Raw genomic sequence first — 18,192 nt, 5'->3', positions numbered from 1 at the left:
TTCCTCTAATAGTAGATCTCCCCCTCCTTGCCCCATGGACGTAGGCAGTTTGCCGAACCACGTAAAATTGGTTTGTTTGAGTTTGTGGCCATTGTAATAGTTTTTTAGGATCCCTCGACAGGTCAGTCCTAGAACTGATGAGAGGAAGAGTTGATATCTCACTTTGTTGAGATATTCGCTTCAGATTCTTATTTCCTTGGTGAGACGAGAATTCTTATTGGGATCTTTCTCTCTTATTGTGCACCAGAAACTCTGCCGAAATTTCTGCTGCGCACAACAAGTGGTATCAGAGTCCAGGTTCCAGATCTAGGGTTTTGTCTTGGTTGGAAGAGTAGATCAATTTGGAGGCTCGTCTAGGGCTTCGTTTGGTGATAAATGTGTGATCTTTTTGGTAAAGACTCTATCTTTTCAGTTTTGGATCTATTTTTCGTTCGTTGGTGCATTAAGAAAGATGTCGGGGAAAGAGGGTGTTTCGGGTGTCAAGGGTGGTGTTTCTGGCGTGAAGACCATTCAGAGTTTGAATATCCACTCTATGAAGATAGATGTGAAGAAGTTTAATAACACAAATAACTTTGGATTATGGAGATGCGAGGTTTTGGATGCGCTGAATGCGCAGAATTTGGAGAATACCTTGGAGTTAGATGGCAAGCCAGATAAGATTGAAGAGAATGTTTGGAAGAAGATAAATCGAACGACGTGTGGTGTGATTAGATCTTGTTTGACTCAAGATCTAAAATATGATGTGATGAATGAGACTTCTGCAAAGAAGATTTAGGAGATTCTCGAAAGCAAGTATCTGACAAAGAGTATTGAGAACCGTTTGCATTTAAAGAGGAGACTTTATCGTTTTTAGTTGAAGAAGGGAACCTCAATTAGAGATCACATGAACACCTACACAAAGCTTCTTGCGGATTTGGCAAATGTGGATGTCATAATTGAAGATGATGACAAGGCATTGCTATTGTTGAGTTCCTTGCCAGACGAGGAATATGAGACATTCGTCCTTACTCTTATTAATGAGAAGGCAACCCTTTCGTATAGTGAGGTCACTGCTGCACTAGTGAATTATCAGCTTCAAAAGAAGGATAAGAAGGCTTCAGTTGAGCCGGTAGCAGAGGCGTTGGTCGCAAGAAGGAAGGGTCCAAACCGAAAGAATTAGAAGTCACAGTCTAGAGTAGGACATCCTACAATTTGAAAAGATCAGTGTGCTTAGTGCAAGGAGATTGGTCATTGGAAGAAAGACTGTCCAAAGCTCGACGAATGGATGAAGAATAAGCAGAAGGGAAAAGGGAAGCAACCATCATCAGAAGTAAACATCGTATGGGATGGTAATAATTATGACTCTTCTATTTATTCGCTTTCTATCAGTCCTACAGATAGCTATTCGGAGAAATCTGAATAGATGTTGGATAGTGGTACGACCTATCATGTGTGCCCTAAAAGGGAATGGTTCTCTAGTTTTGAGAAGCTGAATAGTGGTGTGGTATACATGGCTGATAACCGTGCATGCCAGATCCTTGGGATAGGAAGAATTCGTATTAAGATGTTTGATGGGACTGTTAGGAAGTTAAATGATATGAGATATGTTCCTTCTTTGAGGAAAAACTTGATCTCAATTGGATCTTTAGTTGGAGAGGGTCTGAATGTTCGAATTAAGGACATGGTTCTCAAGATTGTGGAAGACTCTCGGATTGTGATGAAGGGCGTCAGGAGGAATAACCTGTATTACTTGACTGGAGGTATAGTGGCAGGTGGAGAACTAGTGACTTCTATTGATTCGATTAGACTACAGCATTTGGGGCTTGGCCATTCCAGTATTGATTCCTCGCATAGATTGAAAGAGGGTGCGAAGACCTGCAGTTTGAAGTCCAGTGAACATGTTGATGTGAGCAAGAAGACCGATGTGAAGTGTGGCACCTCTATTCACCGTGTTAAGGATCGTTCTGGAGGAGTTCACGAGGATGTTTGGGGGCCATCCAAGGGGGCATCATTGGGAGGTAATAGGCGTTTGGTTTCCTTTGTTGGTGGCTGTTCTAGGCGTGTTTGGGTTGCAACCAAATCCCCTTTGGAGAAAGTCCTAGTAGTCTCTAACAGTTTGAAGAAGTGTAAGATGGACAGAAAGGTGAAGGTATTTCATTCTGATTTTGATGGGAGGTACAAGATGGACCTATTTCTGTATTGGAGCCGAGCTCACGGCATTGCGAGACACTTCGTAGGTACAAGATGGACCTATTTCTGTATTGGAGCCGAGCTCACGGCATTGCGAGACACTTCGTTGGAAAGAAAATCTTGAGACAACCAGATAGGATGGCAAATTTGGAGAACCGTGCCTTGCTGGAGGAGGATCGGTGTTTGTTGTCAAGCAATGGTCTGCAGAAGAGTTTCTGGACTGAGGCTTCGACATATTCGAGTCATCTTATTAAAGAGTTGTCAACTGCTGTGATAGGAGATAAAACTCAATTAGGTGTTTGGTCTGGTAGTGTCACTTCGGTTGAGGCTTCGATGAGGAAGCTAATTGACTCTCAGCAGGTGGAGAGTTTTGGACAGACCTTAGATGTATCGTAACAGGTGGAGAGTGATACTACTCCATATTGTGTGAAGATTACTCCAGATCATACTGCATCATTTGGGATTCTAGCTGAGGTGACACAGCTTCGGGATCAATTAGATTTGGATGCAGATGATGAGTTGGGTTTTGATTCGAATGCAGCTGATAGATGTAACTTGGATATGGCCATTGGTTCACCTCAGGTGAAGGTGTTTGAGGACCATTGGAGGTGCTATCAGCCGCAGAGTTGATGATATTGGAGAAGGGTTACGAACTCTTCTATTAGATTGAGGTCGTTCACAACCATTTAGGTGAACTACGTTCGGCTTGATTCCTTGGGCAAGAGGATACGTAGGTAGTCTTTATGATGCAGTCGGGTTGGATTTTGATGGGGATGAGATCGATTTGGGAGTTGATACCGACATTTGGAGAGTGTTTGCATACTCATTTTGGGTCTCGTCTTGTTGTGGATTGAGTCCGTTGTCGTGAATTATTTTACTTCGTCCTGGATGCAGCAAGTGAGACATTTGTTTTGGTTGGTATCGGCTCAGTTTTGAGAAAACTTCACCGAGGTGGAGAATTGTGAAGCACGTGGGGGGATCACCACGAGTTTAGCATTAGAGTGCAGAATCTTATTCGCGTGTGGGGGCCACTCATCAAAGAACACGAAAGCACGCGTTTTTCCTTTTGGTTTTTCGTTTCCACGTGAGCCCACCCGATAGTGTAGCCTATATATAGGGTATTTTGTTGTAGGGTTTAGGGTGTGCAAAGCTGGGTGCGGAGAAGAAAACGCAGACGTGTGCAGAGGCTAAAAAAAGGCAACGAACAGAGACTTGGACAGCGTGCAAAAGAGGGTTGTGCAAGTATTGTACAAGGAGAAGTTTGCAGCTGTTCTTTTGGTTGTTTGGTGGCTGTTCTTGGGTTTTGACGGCTGTACTTTTGTGAGGGGTTTGAGAGTATTTGTTTGAGGGTTTAGATTGAGTGATTGTAAACCCTAGTTGTATTCACTTCCTCTAATAGTAGATCTCCCCCTCCTTGCCCCGTGGACGTAGGCAGTTTGCCGAACCACGTAAAATTGACTTGTTTGAGTTTGTGGCCATTGTAATAGTTTTTTAGGATCCCTCGACAGGTCAGTCCTAGAACTGATGAGAGGAAGAGCCGATATCTCACTTTGTTAAGATATTCGCTTCAAATTCTTGTTTCCTTGGTGAGACGAGAATTCTTATTGGGATCTTTCTCTCTTATTGTGCACCAGAAACTCTGCCGAAATTTCCGCTGCGCACAACAGACTTTACTAACTTGAGTAACTAGTGAGCTAATTGAATACAATGTAATTGTTGAGACATCATAGCTGTTAACAAGATAACAACTTCACGGCTTGTTTGACAACTCATCCACTAAATTGGATGAGGACATTAACTTGGTTAGGGGCTTAAATTATGTTTGGCAAAAGCTTGTACAACACGGACCGGCTCTTTTTTATTCAGAAAAGAGGTCGTTATCTAGGTTATCCTCCACTTTAGTTCAATCCTAACTCGATTAAGGCCTAAATCAAATTAGTGTGAAGTTACCAAACACACCCTACTAAGGGCCACTAATAGGGAGAAGTAGGGATAAAAAGGGAATCAAATATAGGGTAATCCCTCAATATGCTGAAACACGTTTCATGACATTTCGATTGACAAATCACCTAGGCTTCTAAGTCTCATTCCATAGACAAATGTAGGTATAATGGCTCTGAATCAATTCTACATAAGTTAGGGTTTCGAACGGGGACAAACAAGAACAGAAGCTTTTGAATCAAAATATGTGGATTAACCTGAATTAACGTCGTCAACAATCAAAACCTGTTGACAGAAATGAGAGAGAGAAAAAATAGTAAGGGAAGGAGATAAGGCCTTTTATTACTTCACTGTTGTGTATCTTTGGAAACACAAAAAAGATTGCTCTATTTATAGAGCTGAACATGAAACGGCGATATGCATAAAGCCACTAACTCCTACATAAGTGCCCAAAGACTAGGACTTATAACAGTAACAATTAAACCATTATTTCACTAACAGCAAACTCCTAAGAACTCGGACAAAACTTAAACTGAATTAAACAAACCACGTGACTCAACATTCCTTCCCTTAAACTGAAAGTATTCAAACATTCAATTTACCAAAATCTTGCAGCACCTTCACTCAAACAACATTCTTCAAGGTGTTGGATAGCAAGTTCCTAATATGTTTCCTAATTTGTTTTGGTAACAGGTTATTAGGATTCCTAATTTGTTTTGATAACGTGTTCCAAATCTGTTTTGGTAACAGGTTATTAGGATTCCTAATCAATTTTGTTTTTTGTTTTAGAATTCCTAGTATGTTTATGATTTTAGGATTTCTATATATATAGAACAATTGAAAGAGAGAATTGAGCAGAAAATTAGGAATATTTGGACCACAGAAAAGAGATATTTTCTGAGCTATTGGTTAGGGTTTTGTTTGAAGAGAATTAGAAATTTATTGGTGAAATTAATTGGTGAGTTTGAGTGATTTGTAATCTCAGTTTGTACTCTTCTTCTCTATTAGTAAAAAAAACACTATCCCCTTCTTGTCCCGTGGACGTGGGCAACTTGTCGAACCACGTTAAAATTGGTTGTTTGTGTTTGTGATATTGATTTGGTTCGTTTGGCCTTCTCTCGACGTTCGTTTGATTTGATTTCTCGTAGCATGTTGGTTTGGTTGTTTGGCTTCTGTAGCGCTCAACAAATGGTATCAGAGCTCGAGCTACGCTTGGGCTATTTGAAGGATTAGATCATTTTGGAGGCTCGCCTAGGGCTTCGTTTGGTGATAAAATTAGGATCTTTTTGGTAAAGACTCTATCTTTTTAGTTTTGGATCTATTCTTTATTTGTTCCGTATTTGTTTTGGTGCTTTGACAAAGATGGTCGGGAAAAAAGGAGTTGTGGGGGATACTTTCGACATGAAGACCGTCCAAAGTTTGAATATCTACTCTATGAAGATAGATGTGGAGAAGTTTAATAGCGCAAACAATTTTGGTCTTTGGAGATGTGAAGTTTTGGATGCGCTCAATGCGCAAAATTTGAAAGATACTTTAGAGTTGGACGGGAAACCGGATGATATTAAGGAGAAGGTTTGAAAAAAGATGAATAGAATGGTGTGTGGTGTGATTAGATCTTGTTTGACTCAAGATTTGAAGTATGATGTGATCAATGAGACTTCGGCTAAGAAGATTTGGGAGATCCTAGAGGACAAGTATTTGACCAAGAGTGTAGAGAACTGCTTGCATTTGAAGAGGAGACTTTATCGCTTCTAATTGAATAAGGGAACCTCCATTGGTGATCACATGAACTACTACACAAAGTTTCTTACGGATTTGGCGAATGCAGATGTGATGATTGAAGATGAGGACAAGGTGTTGTTGTTGTTAAGTTCCTTGCCTGACAAGGAATATAAGACCTTCGTTCTTACTCTTATTAATGGGAAGACATCTCTTTCTTATAGTGAGGTCACCGCTGCACATGTGAATTATCATCTTTGAAAGAAGGATAAGGAGACTTCAGTTGAGCCGGTAGCGGGGGCATTGGTCGCAAGAGCAAAGAGTCCAAACCGTGGTAAGAGGTCGCAATCTAGAGAGGAACATCTTGGAGTTCGTAGGAATCAGTGTGCTTTTTGTAAAGAGGATGGACATTGAAAAGCCGAATGCCCAAAGTTGGTTGATCGAGCCGGGAAGAATAAGTGGAAAGCTATTCAAGCTTCAGAGGTGAATGTTGTCAAGGCTAGTGATAATAATTCAGATTCAGATTCTTCAGGCTACTCGTTATCTACACTACCGTCACTTTGTGTTGCCAACTTTACAGAGTGGATGTTGGATTCGGGTGCTTCTTACCATATTTACCCTAGGAGGGATAGGTTCTCCAGCTTTTGGGAGTTGGAAAGAGGGGAGGTCATGCTCATGGGTAATGATCATGAATGTCCTGTTGATGATATCGGTACCGTTCGGATTAGGATGAGTGATGGAGTGATTCGGGAATTGGTTGGAGTGAGGTTCGTTCCTCAGTTGAAGAAGAACATCATTTCACTTGGACTTTTGGAGGCAGCAGGCTATACCGTGATATTGGTCGATTCACGTTTGAAGGTCATATTGGGGTCCATGATTATGATGAAGGGCGTCAAGAGGAATAATTTGTATTATTTGATTGGGAATATGGTGTTTGATAGAGAGTTGACGACTTCTTTGGATTTGGCTAGATTGTGGCATTTGTTAAGGCTGGGTTATTTGATTGGTTATGCAGTGCATGATTTGTTAAGGAGTGCTTTGGCCTGCAGATTAAAGTCCTTTGAGCACATTGGTATGAGCAAGAAGACCAAGGTGGAGTTTGGTACTTCTATCCATCGATCGAGGGGTCTTTTAGGTAGTGTTCAGTCAGGCATTTAGGGGCCTTCCAAGGAGGCATCATTGGAAGGTAATCGGTATTTGATTTCTGCAGTTAGGGATTGTTCTAGGCATTGGTAGGTTGCAACCAGGTCCCGTTGGTGTGAAGTCCTAGAAGTCAATAACAATTGGAAGAAGTGTATTGGCAGGGTGTGAAGTCCTAGAAGTCAATAACAATTGGAAGAAGTGTATTGGCAGAAAGGTAACCCGTCGTTCTAGCTTTGGTAGGGAAGTGTATTGGCAGAAAGGTAACCCGTCGTTCTAGCTTTGGTAGGGGTTCTTTCTTGCATTTGTGCCGAGATCATGGCAGTTTGAGACATTTCATTGATGTGGAGATATTAGGGCGACGAGATGAGATGACAGTTTTGATGGGTCGTTCCTTACTGGAGGAGGATCGATGTTGGTTGTCGAGCATTGGTTTTGGTTTTAGAGCTTCGACATATTTGGTTCATCTTGATCATAGGTTGCCGACTATTACGTGTGGAGATTTTAGATCTGGTGGAGCTGCTTCAGATTTTAGGTTGCGTCGGATATTTGGTTGCCCAGCATTTGGTCACATCTAGGATGTGAGATTTGATCCGATTGCATGTTTGGGATTCAGAGGTTCGTTTGATTATCAGTTAGGAGCTTCTGATTTTGTTCTGAGTAGGTATGTCACATTTGACTCTCGACAGGTGGAGAGTGTTGATCAGATCATTGCGATATCACAGCGGGTGGAGGGTGATGCTACTTCACATTGGGTAGAGATTACTCTGCATAATCCAGATCATACTACATCATTTGGGATTCTAGCTGAGGTGACACAGTTTGGAGATCATTTGGATTTGGATGATGAGTTGGTTTTGGATTCGAGTGTAGCTGGTGGACATGTTTTGGATACGGTCATTGGTTCACCTCAGATGAATGTGTTTGATTTGTTTTAGTTTGGGGCCATTGGGATCGCTATCAGTTGCAGATCCGTTGGTAATATTGGTAAAGAGTTGTAAAGTTTTCTATTTGATTGAGGGCCTTTGAAGGCCGTTTGGGTGAACTACATGAAGTCTTGATCCTTGGGCAAGAGGATACGTAGGCACTCATTTATGATGCAGCTGATTTGATGAGTTAATACCGACATCTGGAGTTTGTTCGTATTCTCGTTTGGGTTCTCGACTTGTTGTGGATTGGGTTCGTTATCATGGATTTGTTCCACTTCGTACTAGACGCAACAAGTGAGACGTTTGGTTGGTATTCGTGTCGACTCAGTTTTGGGAAAACTTCGTCGAGGTGGAGAATTATTGGATAGCATGTTCCTAATATGTTTCCTAATTTGTTTTGGTAACAGATTATTAGGATTCCTAATCTGTTTTGATAACATGATTCCAAATTTATTTTGGTAACAGGTTATTAGGATTCCTAATCTGTTTTGTTTTTTGTTTTAGAATTCCTAGTATGTTTATGATTTTTGGATTTCTATATATATAGTATAATTGGAAGAGAGAATTGAGTAAAAAATTGGGGATATTTGGAGCACAGAAAAGAGGTATTTTCTGAGCTATTGGTTAGGGTTTTGCTTGGAGAGAATTAGAGATTTGTTGGTGAGATTAATTGGTGAGTTTGAGTGATTTGTAATCTCAGTTTGTACTATTCTTCTCTATTAGTGAAAAAACTCTATCCCCTTCTTGCCCCGTGAACGTAGATAACTTTCCGAATCATGTTAAAATTGGTTGTTTGTGTTTGTGGCATTGATTTGGTTCGTTTGGCCTTCTCTCAACGTTCGTTTAATTTGATTTCTCGTAGCACGTTGGTTTGATTGTTTGGCTTCCGTAGCGCTGAACACAAGGAATATACGCCAAGCAAATTTCTAAGTTCTAAAATGCAGCTATCTTGAGGGACTTGGTAAAAATATAAGCAACTTGATCTTCACTTCTGCAATGGATGAGATGACACATTCCTTTTTGAAATCCCTTAAGAAGTGATACTTCACATCTATATGTTTTCTTCTTCCATGTAGAACAGGATTTTTGGAGAGCTTTATTGTTCTACAAACCGCACCGCTAAATTTGTAGAGTAAACAAATTAAAACAATAGTTCCCTATAACCATAGAAGACTAGGCTAAAATGTAAAATGTATCAAAAATATTCCGTGATAAGATTGAGTATTTCTATCTATTTGTCCAAATATACCAAATGTTAATGACAATCACATAAAAAGTGTGTTTAAGCCATATTGTTGGAAATGGATAACGTAAAAAATGGTTTATACTTTTATCGGTTTTATATTGTCAATGCCATATCCTAGGCTTTTAGAACACAACGTATTGGATAGTAATTTGTATATGCATGTACGCATTTTGGCATGTACAAGATTTATCCATATTGAACTTTTAGGAATACCACATACTAATGTTGATGTAGCTTCTAAGCAGTAACACCCTATTGATTATAGATGGCACACCCTATTCTCATCATGGAGATACATGCTTTTCCCTAAACACAATCACATCTTAAGAATAACCGTACAACTAAACTAACAAGTATAAAAGTGCCCACCGCAGATCTAGACAGTTGGAAAGTTCCAATATTACTCCCACGATCTAGGATTAGATTCCGAACTGGGTTAGTAAAAAAAAAATATAGTAGTACTACATAAATTGTCTACGGTCATGTAAAGCTAAGGGCATGATTGCAATCATAATATAATAAAGATTTAAGGATCTGAGGCATTTGTTACCCCATCAGTAATGGTCTGTTTGGATGAAGGGTAGAGAGGGGGAAGGAAAGAGAAATTTCATCTTAACTTTTTTTAAAAGTTTCATTTATGAGGGTAGAGAAGGAGAATGGAGGAAAAATTTGACCCTAATTCTTATACCCCAAATTAAGGTGTAATGAAGGGGAAGAGAATGAAAGGAGAATTTTTTCTCTTCATTCCCTCTCTTATGTAAACTCCCAAACACACAATAAATAGGGGCTGTTTGGTTCCTCTTTTTTGGGTGGTAAAAGTGGGGAAAACTGTCAAAAATGTCAGCTTTTTGACAGCTTTCCACCAAAAGCAGCTCTTTAAAAGCTGATTTTGGAGGAAAGCTGCCAAAAAACTGACATTTTTAGTAGCTTTCCTCACTTTTACCCCCAAAAAACATGAACCAAACAGCCCAAACTTGCTGCGGATTTTTCCAGGATGAAAAGGTAAATTATTTTGCCATCTCACAGTCCCCTCGACTTTCCCATTCTCCACGTCACCGTCTCAAGCCGCTCGCTCCCAAAACAAAAAAAAATAGGGAAAATCCTCTTTTAACCCAAAGTTTTACCCCAACTTATTTAAAAACCCATTCACTTTTCAAAACATCAATAGACCCACTATATCACATCCCACTTATTTTTAAACCCAAATGTACAATACACCCATTATTTGTACTGTATTTATCCAAAAAATTTGAAAAATCCTAAACTACCCTTCATCCCCAACTGATCTCTCCCTCTCCCCTCCTCCTCCATCTGAGCTCAGAAGAGATCTCTCCCTCTCCCCTCCTCCTCCTCTTCCCTCTCTTCACTTCCCCTCAACCACTACCACCAACCTCCTCCTCTTCCCTCCCTTCACTTCCCCTCCTCCCTCAAGCCCATCAACCTCTGCATCCACTGCCCCTATCTCCCCTCGCCGCCACGTCACCCACCACCGTCGACCTTGAAGTAGATGAATAGCCCACCAATGATTTCGACATTGACTCCCTGTAGTTCGCCCATCAACCTGAAGCACTTGTCATTGCCGCTAGTGGACGGAGCTTGAGGAGCACTCGGAGTAATGGCGGAGGTCGAAGACCGCTTGGCTTTGTAAGGAGCTGCTTTCGCATAAGCCGACGACGATGGTGAGGATCCTTGGCGCTCAAAGGAAGTGGGTTCGGCAGAAGGAGGTGGGTTATGTTGTTCTCCATTGCAAGTCAGGTTAGTTCAACTATTTGCCCACCACCTGTTTGTTGAATTTACGCTTAGTGTTCTCTCTTATCAATATTTGATTTTGATTTTGATGATTGTTGGTTACTCAAATTCCAACTGCCTGGCAACCTCAAAAGAAGAGCGTGCTCACGTGTCTGCCCAACCTCAAAACCGCCAGCGGTGGAGTCAATAACCAATACTGCACAGTCAGCTTGAGAGGTACCGGTAATCATGTTCTTGATGAAATCACGATGCCCAGGAGCATCAATAATAGTGCAGTCGTATGTGGTGGTCTCAAACTTCCATAGAGCATTGTCAATGGTCAGCCCTCTTTAATTTTCCTTAGAGTTGATGATTGATGTGAAAATCCTCCCTCTTTTTGCAAGCGTACAAAGTTACTAGGTGATTATTCTTACTTGTTGGTGTTGGGAATGGTGACGAGTTGTAACATAAAAATTCTAATTTTCTTATTGCTTGGTGGTCCTTCAGATTCTTATTGTTCTTGTGGGTTTTGATAATTCGAAGCATTACGACATCAAAATCGATATTACTTTCATGTATTTTGATTTGGAAATGCACGATAAGTTAGAATTGATATTGCATAAAAGCTTATAGATGATTCCTTTGAAAGTGGTATGAAGCCTCTTATGCTAGCATTTCTCGATATTACTTTCATGTATTTTGCTTTGGAAATGCACGATAAGTTAGAATTGACAGTTAATAAAATTTTCTTATCATGCAATCATTGATTGTGACATTTATTTGTGCAGGAGCGTAGATTGTAACATTTTTATGGTGGGATACATATATTCCATCATCAATGGCACACCTAACGTAACGCACAGCTACCCCTCAATCAGAAACCATTCGTCAATGCACACTAACTTTCCAATCAAATACATGAGAGAATCCCCCACTATTGGCATTCGATCAGATCTTCGCATTGCTGTCACATTGCAACCCAAACGGCAAATCAACTACAGCCTGCAATATGATGTACCAAGTAGTATCCAATGTATCGTGTTGTATGAAATTTTCTATATTATGTATATATAGATGATTTGTGTGCATATTGTATCAAATGCACTATCCAATGTATCATGTTGTATCAAATTTATCAGTGTAACTAGTAGAAATGTATCTAGTAGAAATGTATACAACGTTTCGATAGTGGTGATTTTGGATTATTTCCATTCAATCTTCATGGATTATTTTCATTCAATGTTATGCACTTGAGTTTAGTGGTTGATAGATATGAATATCTGTAATGAACTGATGCACTGATTGAACTGAAGAAATTTTGATGGTAGGTTGTGTTAACTACAGCCTATTGGGCAATATTATGTGTCGCGTGACCAATTATCCACCTCGACGAGGGGTACTCGCTCAATTTTTAGATTTTGATAAAGTATAGCACTTTATGGGAAAGTATAGCAGCTTATTGATAAAGTATAGCACCTTATTATAAAGTATAGCACCTTATGGCAATAGTATAGCACCTTATCGATAAAATATAGCACCTTTTGGTCGCTGGAAATTCAGCAACTTATTGTGATAAGTCAAATCAGTTTTTTTAGGGCAATGCAAACACTCGACGACCTACGTGACGTGTTTATTGACCAATCATCCACCGTGACGGGGGGTCCTCGCGCAATTTTGAAGCTAGCACCATCAAAATTTCTGAGCTCCGAGTCGTCGCGACCATTTTAGTTTTTTTCCGCGCGACGAGAACACTCGGCGACCGACGCGTCGTCGTAATAGGCCGATCATCCTCCGCGTCGGCCGGTCCTCGCCTAATTTCGAAGCTTCAGGCAAAGTATAGCACCTTATTGCAAAGTATAGCACCTTATGGCCAAAGTATAGCACCTTGTTGCAAAGTATAGCACCTTATGGCCAAAGTATAGCACCTTGTTGCAAAGTATAGCACCTTATGGCCAAAGTATAGCACCTTATTGCAAAGTATAGCACCTTATGGCCAAAGTATAGCACCTTATTGAAAAGTATAGCACCTTATGGCCAAAGTATAGCACCTTACGCTCTCTGGAAATTCTGAGCTCCGAGTCGTCGCGACCATTTCAGTTTTTTTCCGCGCGACGAGAACACTCGGCGACCGACGCGTCGTCGTAATAGGCCGATCATCCGCCGCGTCGGCCGGTCCTCGCCCAATTTCGAAGCTTCAGGCAAAGTATAGCACCTTATTGCAAAGTATAGCACCTTATGGCCAAAGTATAGCACCTTACGCTCTCTGGAAATTCTGAGCTCCGAGTCGTCGCGACCATTTCAGTTTTTTTCCGCGCGACGAGAACACTCGGCGACCGACGCGTCGTCGTAATAGGCCGATCATCCGCCGCGTCGGCCGGTCCTCGCCCAATTTCGAAGCTTCAGGCAAAGTATAGCACCTTATTGCAAAGTATAGCACCTTATGGCCAAAATATAGCACCTTACGCTCTCTGGAAATTCTGAGCTCCGAGTCGTCGCGACCATTTCAGTTTTTTTCCGCGCGACGAGAACACTCGGCGACCGACGCGTCGTCGTAATAGGCCGATCATCCGCCGCGTCGGCCGGTCCTCGCCCAATTTCGAAGCTTCAGGCAAAGTATAGCACCTTATTGCAAAGTATAGCACCTTAGTCACGTGTTATTGACCAATCATCCACCGTGACGGGGGGTCCTCGCGCAATTTTGAAGCTTCTGGGCAAAGTATAGCACCTTATGGGAAAGTATAGCACCTTTTGGCTAAAGTATAGCACTATATTACAAAGTATAGCACTTTATTGGGAAAGTATAGCACCTTATTGGCAAAGTATAGCACCTTATGCTTTCTGCAAATTCTGCACCTTAAGTGTCTTAAATCAAATCAGTTTTTTTCGCCGCGATGAAACCACTCGACGACCTAGGTGATGTGTTTATTGACCAATCATCCACCGTGACGGGGGGTCCTCGCGCAATTTTGAAGCTTCTGGGCAAAGTATAGCACCTTATGGGAAAGTATAGCACCTTTTGGCTAAAGTATAGCACTATATTACAAAGTATAGCACTTTATTGGGAAAGTATAGCACCTTATTGGCAAAGTATAGCACCTTATGCTTTCTGCAAATTCTGCACCTTAAGTGTCTTAAATCAAATCAGTTTTTTTCGCCGCGATGAAACCACTCGACGACCTAGGTGATGTGTTTATTGACCAATCATCCACCGTGACGGGGGGTCCTCGCGTAATTTTAAAGCTTCTGGGCAAAGTATAGCACCTTATGGGAAAGTATAACACCTTTTGGCCAAAGTATAGCACTATATTGTAAAGTATAGCACTTTATTGGCAAAGTATAGCACCTTATGCTTTCTGAAAATTCTACACCTTAAGTGTCTAAAATCAAATCAGTTTTTTTCGCCGTGAAGAAACCTCTCGACGACCTACGTGACGTGTTTATTGACCAATCATCCACCGTCGCGGCGAAAAAAACTGATTTGATTTTACACACTTAAGGTGCAGAATTTTCAGAAAACATAAGGTGATATACTTTGCCAATAAGGTGCTATACTTTGCCAATAAAGTGCTATACTTTGCCATATAGTGCTATACTTTGGCCAAAAGGTGCTATACTTTCCCATAATGTGCTATACTTTACCCAGAAGCTTCAAAATTGCGCGAGGACCCCCCGTCGCGGTGGATGATTGGTCAATAAACACATCACCTAGGTCGTCGAGTGGTTTCATCGCGGCGAAAAAAACTGATTTGATTTACGACACTTAAGGTGCAGAATTTGCAGAAAGCATAAGGTGCTATACTTTTCCAATAAGGTGCTATACTTTCCCAATAAAGTGCTATACTTTGTAATATAGTGCTATACTTTAGCCAAAAGGTGCTATACTTTTCCATAAGGTGCTATACTTTGCCCAGAAACTTCAAAATTGTGCAAGGACCCCCCGTCGTGGTGGATGATTGGTCAATAAACACGTCACGTAGGTCGTCGAGAGGTTTCGTCACGGTGAAAAAAACTGATTTGATTTTAGACACTTAAGGTGCAGAATTTCCAGAAAGCATAAGGTGCTATACTTTACCAATAAGGTGCTATACTTTGCCAATAAAGTGTTATACTTTACAATATAGTTCTATACTTTCGCCAAAAGGTGCTATATTTTCCCATAAGGTGCTATACTTTGCCCAGAAGCTTCAAAATTGCGCGAGGACCCCCCGTCACGGTGGATGATTGGTCAATAAACACGTCACGTAGGTTGTCGAGTGTTTGCATTGCCCTAAAAAAACTGATTTGACTTATCACAATAAGTTGATGAATTTCCAGCGACCATAAGGTGCTATATTTTATCGATAAGGTGCTATACTATTGCCATAAGGTGCTATACTTTATAATAAGGTGCTATACTTTATCAATAAGCTGCTATACTTTCCCATAAAGTGCTATACTTTATCAAAATCTAAAAATTGAGCGAGTACCCCTCGTCGAGGTGGATAATTGGTCACGCGACACATAATATTGCCCAATAGGCTGTAGTTAACACAACCTACCATCAAAATTTCTTCAGTTCAATCAGTGCATCAGTTCATTACAGATATTCATATCTATCAACCACTAAACTCAAGCGCATAACATTGAATGAAAATAATCCATGAAGATTGAATGGAAATAATCCAAAATCACCACTATCGAAACGTTGTATACATTTCTACTAGATACATTTCTACTAGTTACACTGATAAATTTGATACAACATGATACATTGGATAGTGCATTTGATACAATATGCACACAAATCATCTATATATACATAATATAGAAAATTTCATACAACACGATACATTGGATACTACATGGTACATCATAGTGCAGGCTGTAGTTGATTTGCCGTTTGGGTTGCAATGTGACATCAATGCAAAGATCTGATCGAATGCCAATAGTGGGGGATTCTCTCATGTATTTGATTGGAAAGTTAGTGTGCATTGACGAATGGTTTCTGATTGAGGGGTAGCTGTGCGTTACGTTAGGTGTGCCATTGATGATGGAATATATGTATCCCACCATAAAAATGTTACAATCTACGCTCCTGCACAAATAAATGTCACAATCAATGATTGCATGATAATTTTTTTTTTATTAACTGTCAATTCTAACTTATCGTGCATTTCCAAAGCAAAATACATGAAAGTAATATCGAGAAATGCTAGCATAAGAGGCTTCATACCACTTTCAAAGGAATCATCTATAAGCTTTTATGCAATATCAATTCTAACTTATCGTGCATTTCCAAATCAAAATACATGAAAGTAATATCGATTTAAAGAGGGCTGACCATTGACAATGCTCTATGGAAGTTTGAGACCACCACATACGACTGCACTATTATTGATGCTCCTGGGCATCGTGATTTCATCAAGAACATGATTACCGGTACCTCTCAAGCTGACTGTGCAGTATTGGTTATTGACTCCACCGCTGGCGGTTTTGAGGTTGGGCAGACACGTGAGCACGCTCTTCTTTTGAGGTTGCCAGGCAGTTGGAATTTGAGTAACCAACAATCATCAAAATCAAAATCAAATATTGATAAGAGAGAACACTAAGCGTAAATTCAACAAACAGGTGGTGGACAAAGAGTTGAACTAACCTGACTTGCAATGGAGAACAACATAACCCACCTCCTTCTGCCGAACCCACTTCCTTTGAGCGCCAAGGATCCTCACCATCGTCGTCGGCTTATGCGAAAGCAGCTCCTTACAAAGCCAGGCGGTCTTCGACCTCCGCCATTACTCCGAGTGCTCCTCAAGCTCCGTCCACTGGCGGCAATGACAAGTGCTTCAGGTTGATGGGCGAACTACAGGGAGTCAATGTCGAAATCATTGGTGGGCTATTCATCTACTTCAAGGTCGACGGTGGTGGGTGACGTGGCGGCGAGGGGAGATAGGGGCAGTGGATGCAGAGGTTGATGGGCTTGAGGGAGGAGGAGAAGTGAAGGGAGGGAAGAGGAGGAGGTTGGTGGTAGTGGTTGAGGGGAAGTGAAGAGAGGGAAGAGGAGGAGGGGAGAGGGAGAGATCTCTTCTGAGCTCAGATGGAGGAGGGGAGAGGGAGAGATCAGTTAGGGATGAAGGGTAGTTTAGGATTTTTTAAATTTTTTGGATAAATACAGTACAAATAATGGGTGTATTGTGTAGTTTAGGATTTTTTAAATTTTTTGGATAAATACAGTACAAATAATGGGTGTATTGTACATTTGGGTTTAAAAATAAGTGGGATGTGATATAGTGGGTCTATTGATGTTTTGAAAAGTGAATGGGTTTTTAAATAAGTTGGGGTAAAACTTTAAGTGAATGGGTTTTTAAATAAGTTGGGGTAAAACTTTGGGTTAAAAGAGGATTTTCCCAAAAAAATATCAGACCGCATTGTGACCACACCAAAGAATCCTGGTGGGACCCACTTTATTCTCCAGTAACCCCACTTCGTAGATAAGGGACGACGGAAGCACGTGGGCCACGCCTCCGACGCAAACCGACCGAACACTGACGAGAAAGTTAGGTACCCAACCTCCTCCCAACACGTAAACACGCAGTTGCGACGCCTTTAGTCGGATTAATTTCACAGAACCCCTTAAAACTTCCATGATTTGTACAAAATCTGCTCGAACCAAGAGAATCGGACAAATTCTTCCCTACTTCCGTACGATTTTTTACAGTTGCAAAATCATTTTCTTCGACTTGAATATCAAAACCAAGATTCAGCTAGACTATACCAACGCGTCACGCACTCATCACGTTAATACACGACCCACCACGCTCCGTACAACTCCATCCCAGCTGCGCATTCTAGCAACTTCGTGCAGACAAGAACTAACGCCAACTGACAACAGGAACAGAATAGATGCATGCCACAAACATTACGATATTCATAGAAGGGACAACAACGACAAAATGATGAAGCAAAACAAACTACCACATATCTACAAGAGTTATGCTGGAAATGACGAACATACCCCTACTACTAGGTTAAATTTACATCAACTGCCACTACGCCTAAAAGCCCACGTATCTACTTCTTCGCCTTCTTCGCCGCCGGCGCCTTCTTTGCCGGGGACTTTGCCGCCGCCTTTTTCACGCTCTTCACCGCCTGCCGCGAAGACGAAAGGCGACCGAAGGTGAAGTCGCCGGTGAAGAAGGCGGCGAAGCCGAAGTCTCGCGCCTCGGCCCAAGAAGCGGCGCCGTGCCGGCGAAGAACGCAGCCTGCCCCTAGTCGCACGAAGAGTGAAGGTCGGGAACAGGTGTCGAATGCCGACTGCGAAAGCGCGAAGGTTGGAAACGAGCG

The 18,192-nt window shown here is 41.3% G+C and overlaps 1 protein-coding gene across 1 annotated transcript in view; it reads right to left on the bottom strand.

The window, feature by feature from the left end:
• The window catches only part of LOC109834889 (histone H1-like), a 3,999-nt gene continuing 3,555 nt past the window's right edge, over window positions 17,749-18,192 (bottom strand). The window contains 1 exon segment of the mRNA XM_020402907.1: window positions 17,749-17,995. Coding sequence (XP_020258496.1) covers window positions 17,920-17,995 — 76 coding nt within the window. The 3' untranslated portion in view covers window positions 17,749-17,919.

This window comes from Asparagus officinalis, chromosome 3, assembly GCF_001876935.1.
Source record: "Asparagus officinalis chromosome 3, Aspof.V1, whole genome shotgun sequence".
NCBI lineage: Eukaryota > Viridiplantae > Streptophyta > Magnoliopsida > Asparagales > Asparagaceae > Asparagus > Asparagus officinalis.
The sequence above is the reverse complement of the archived record's forward strand: the minus strand, read 5'-3'. Positions and strand labels throughout refer to the sequence as shown.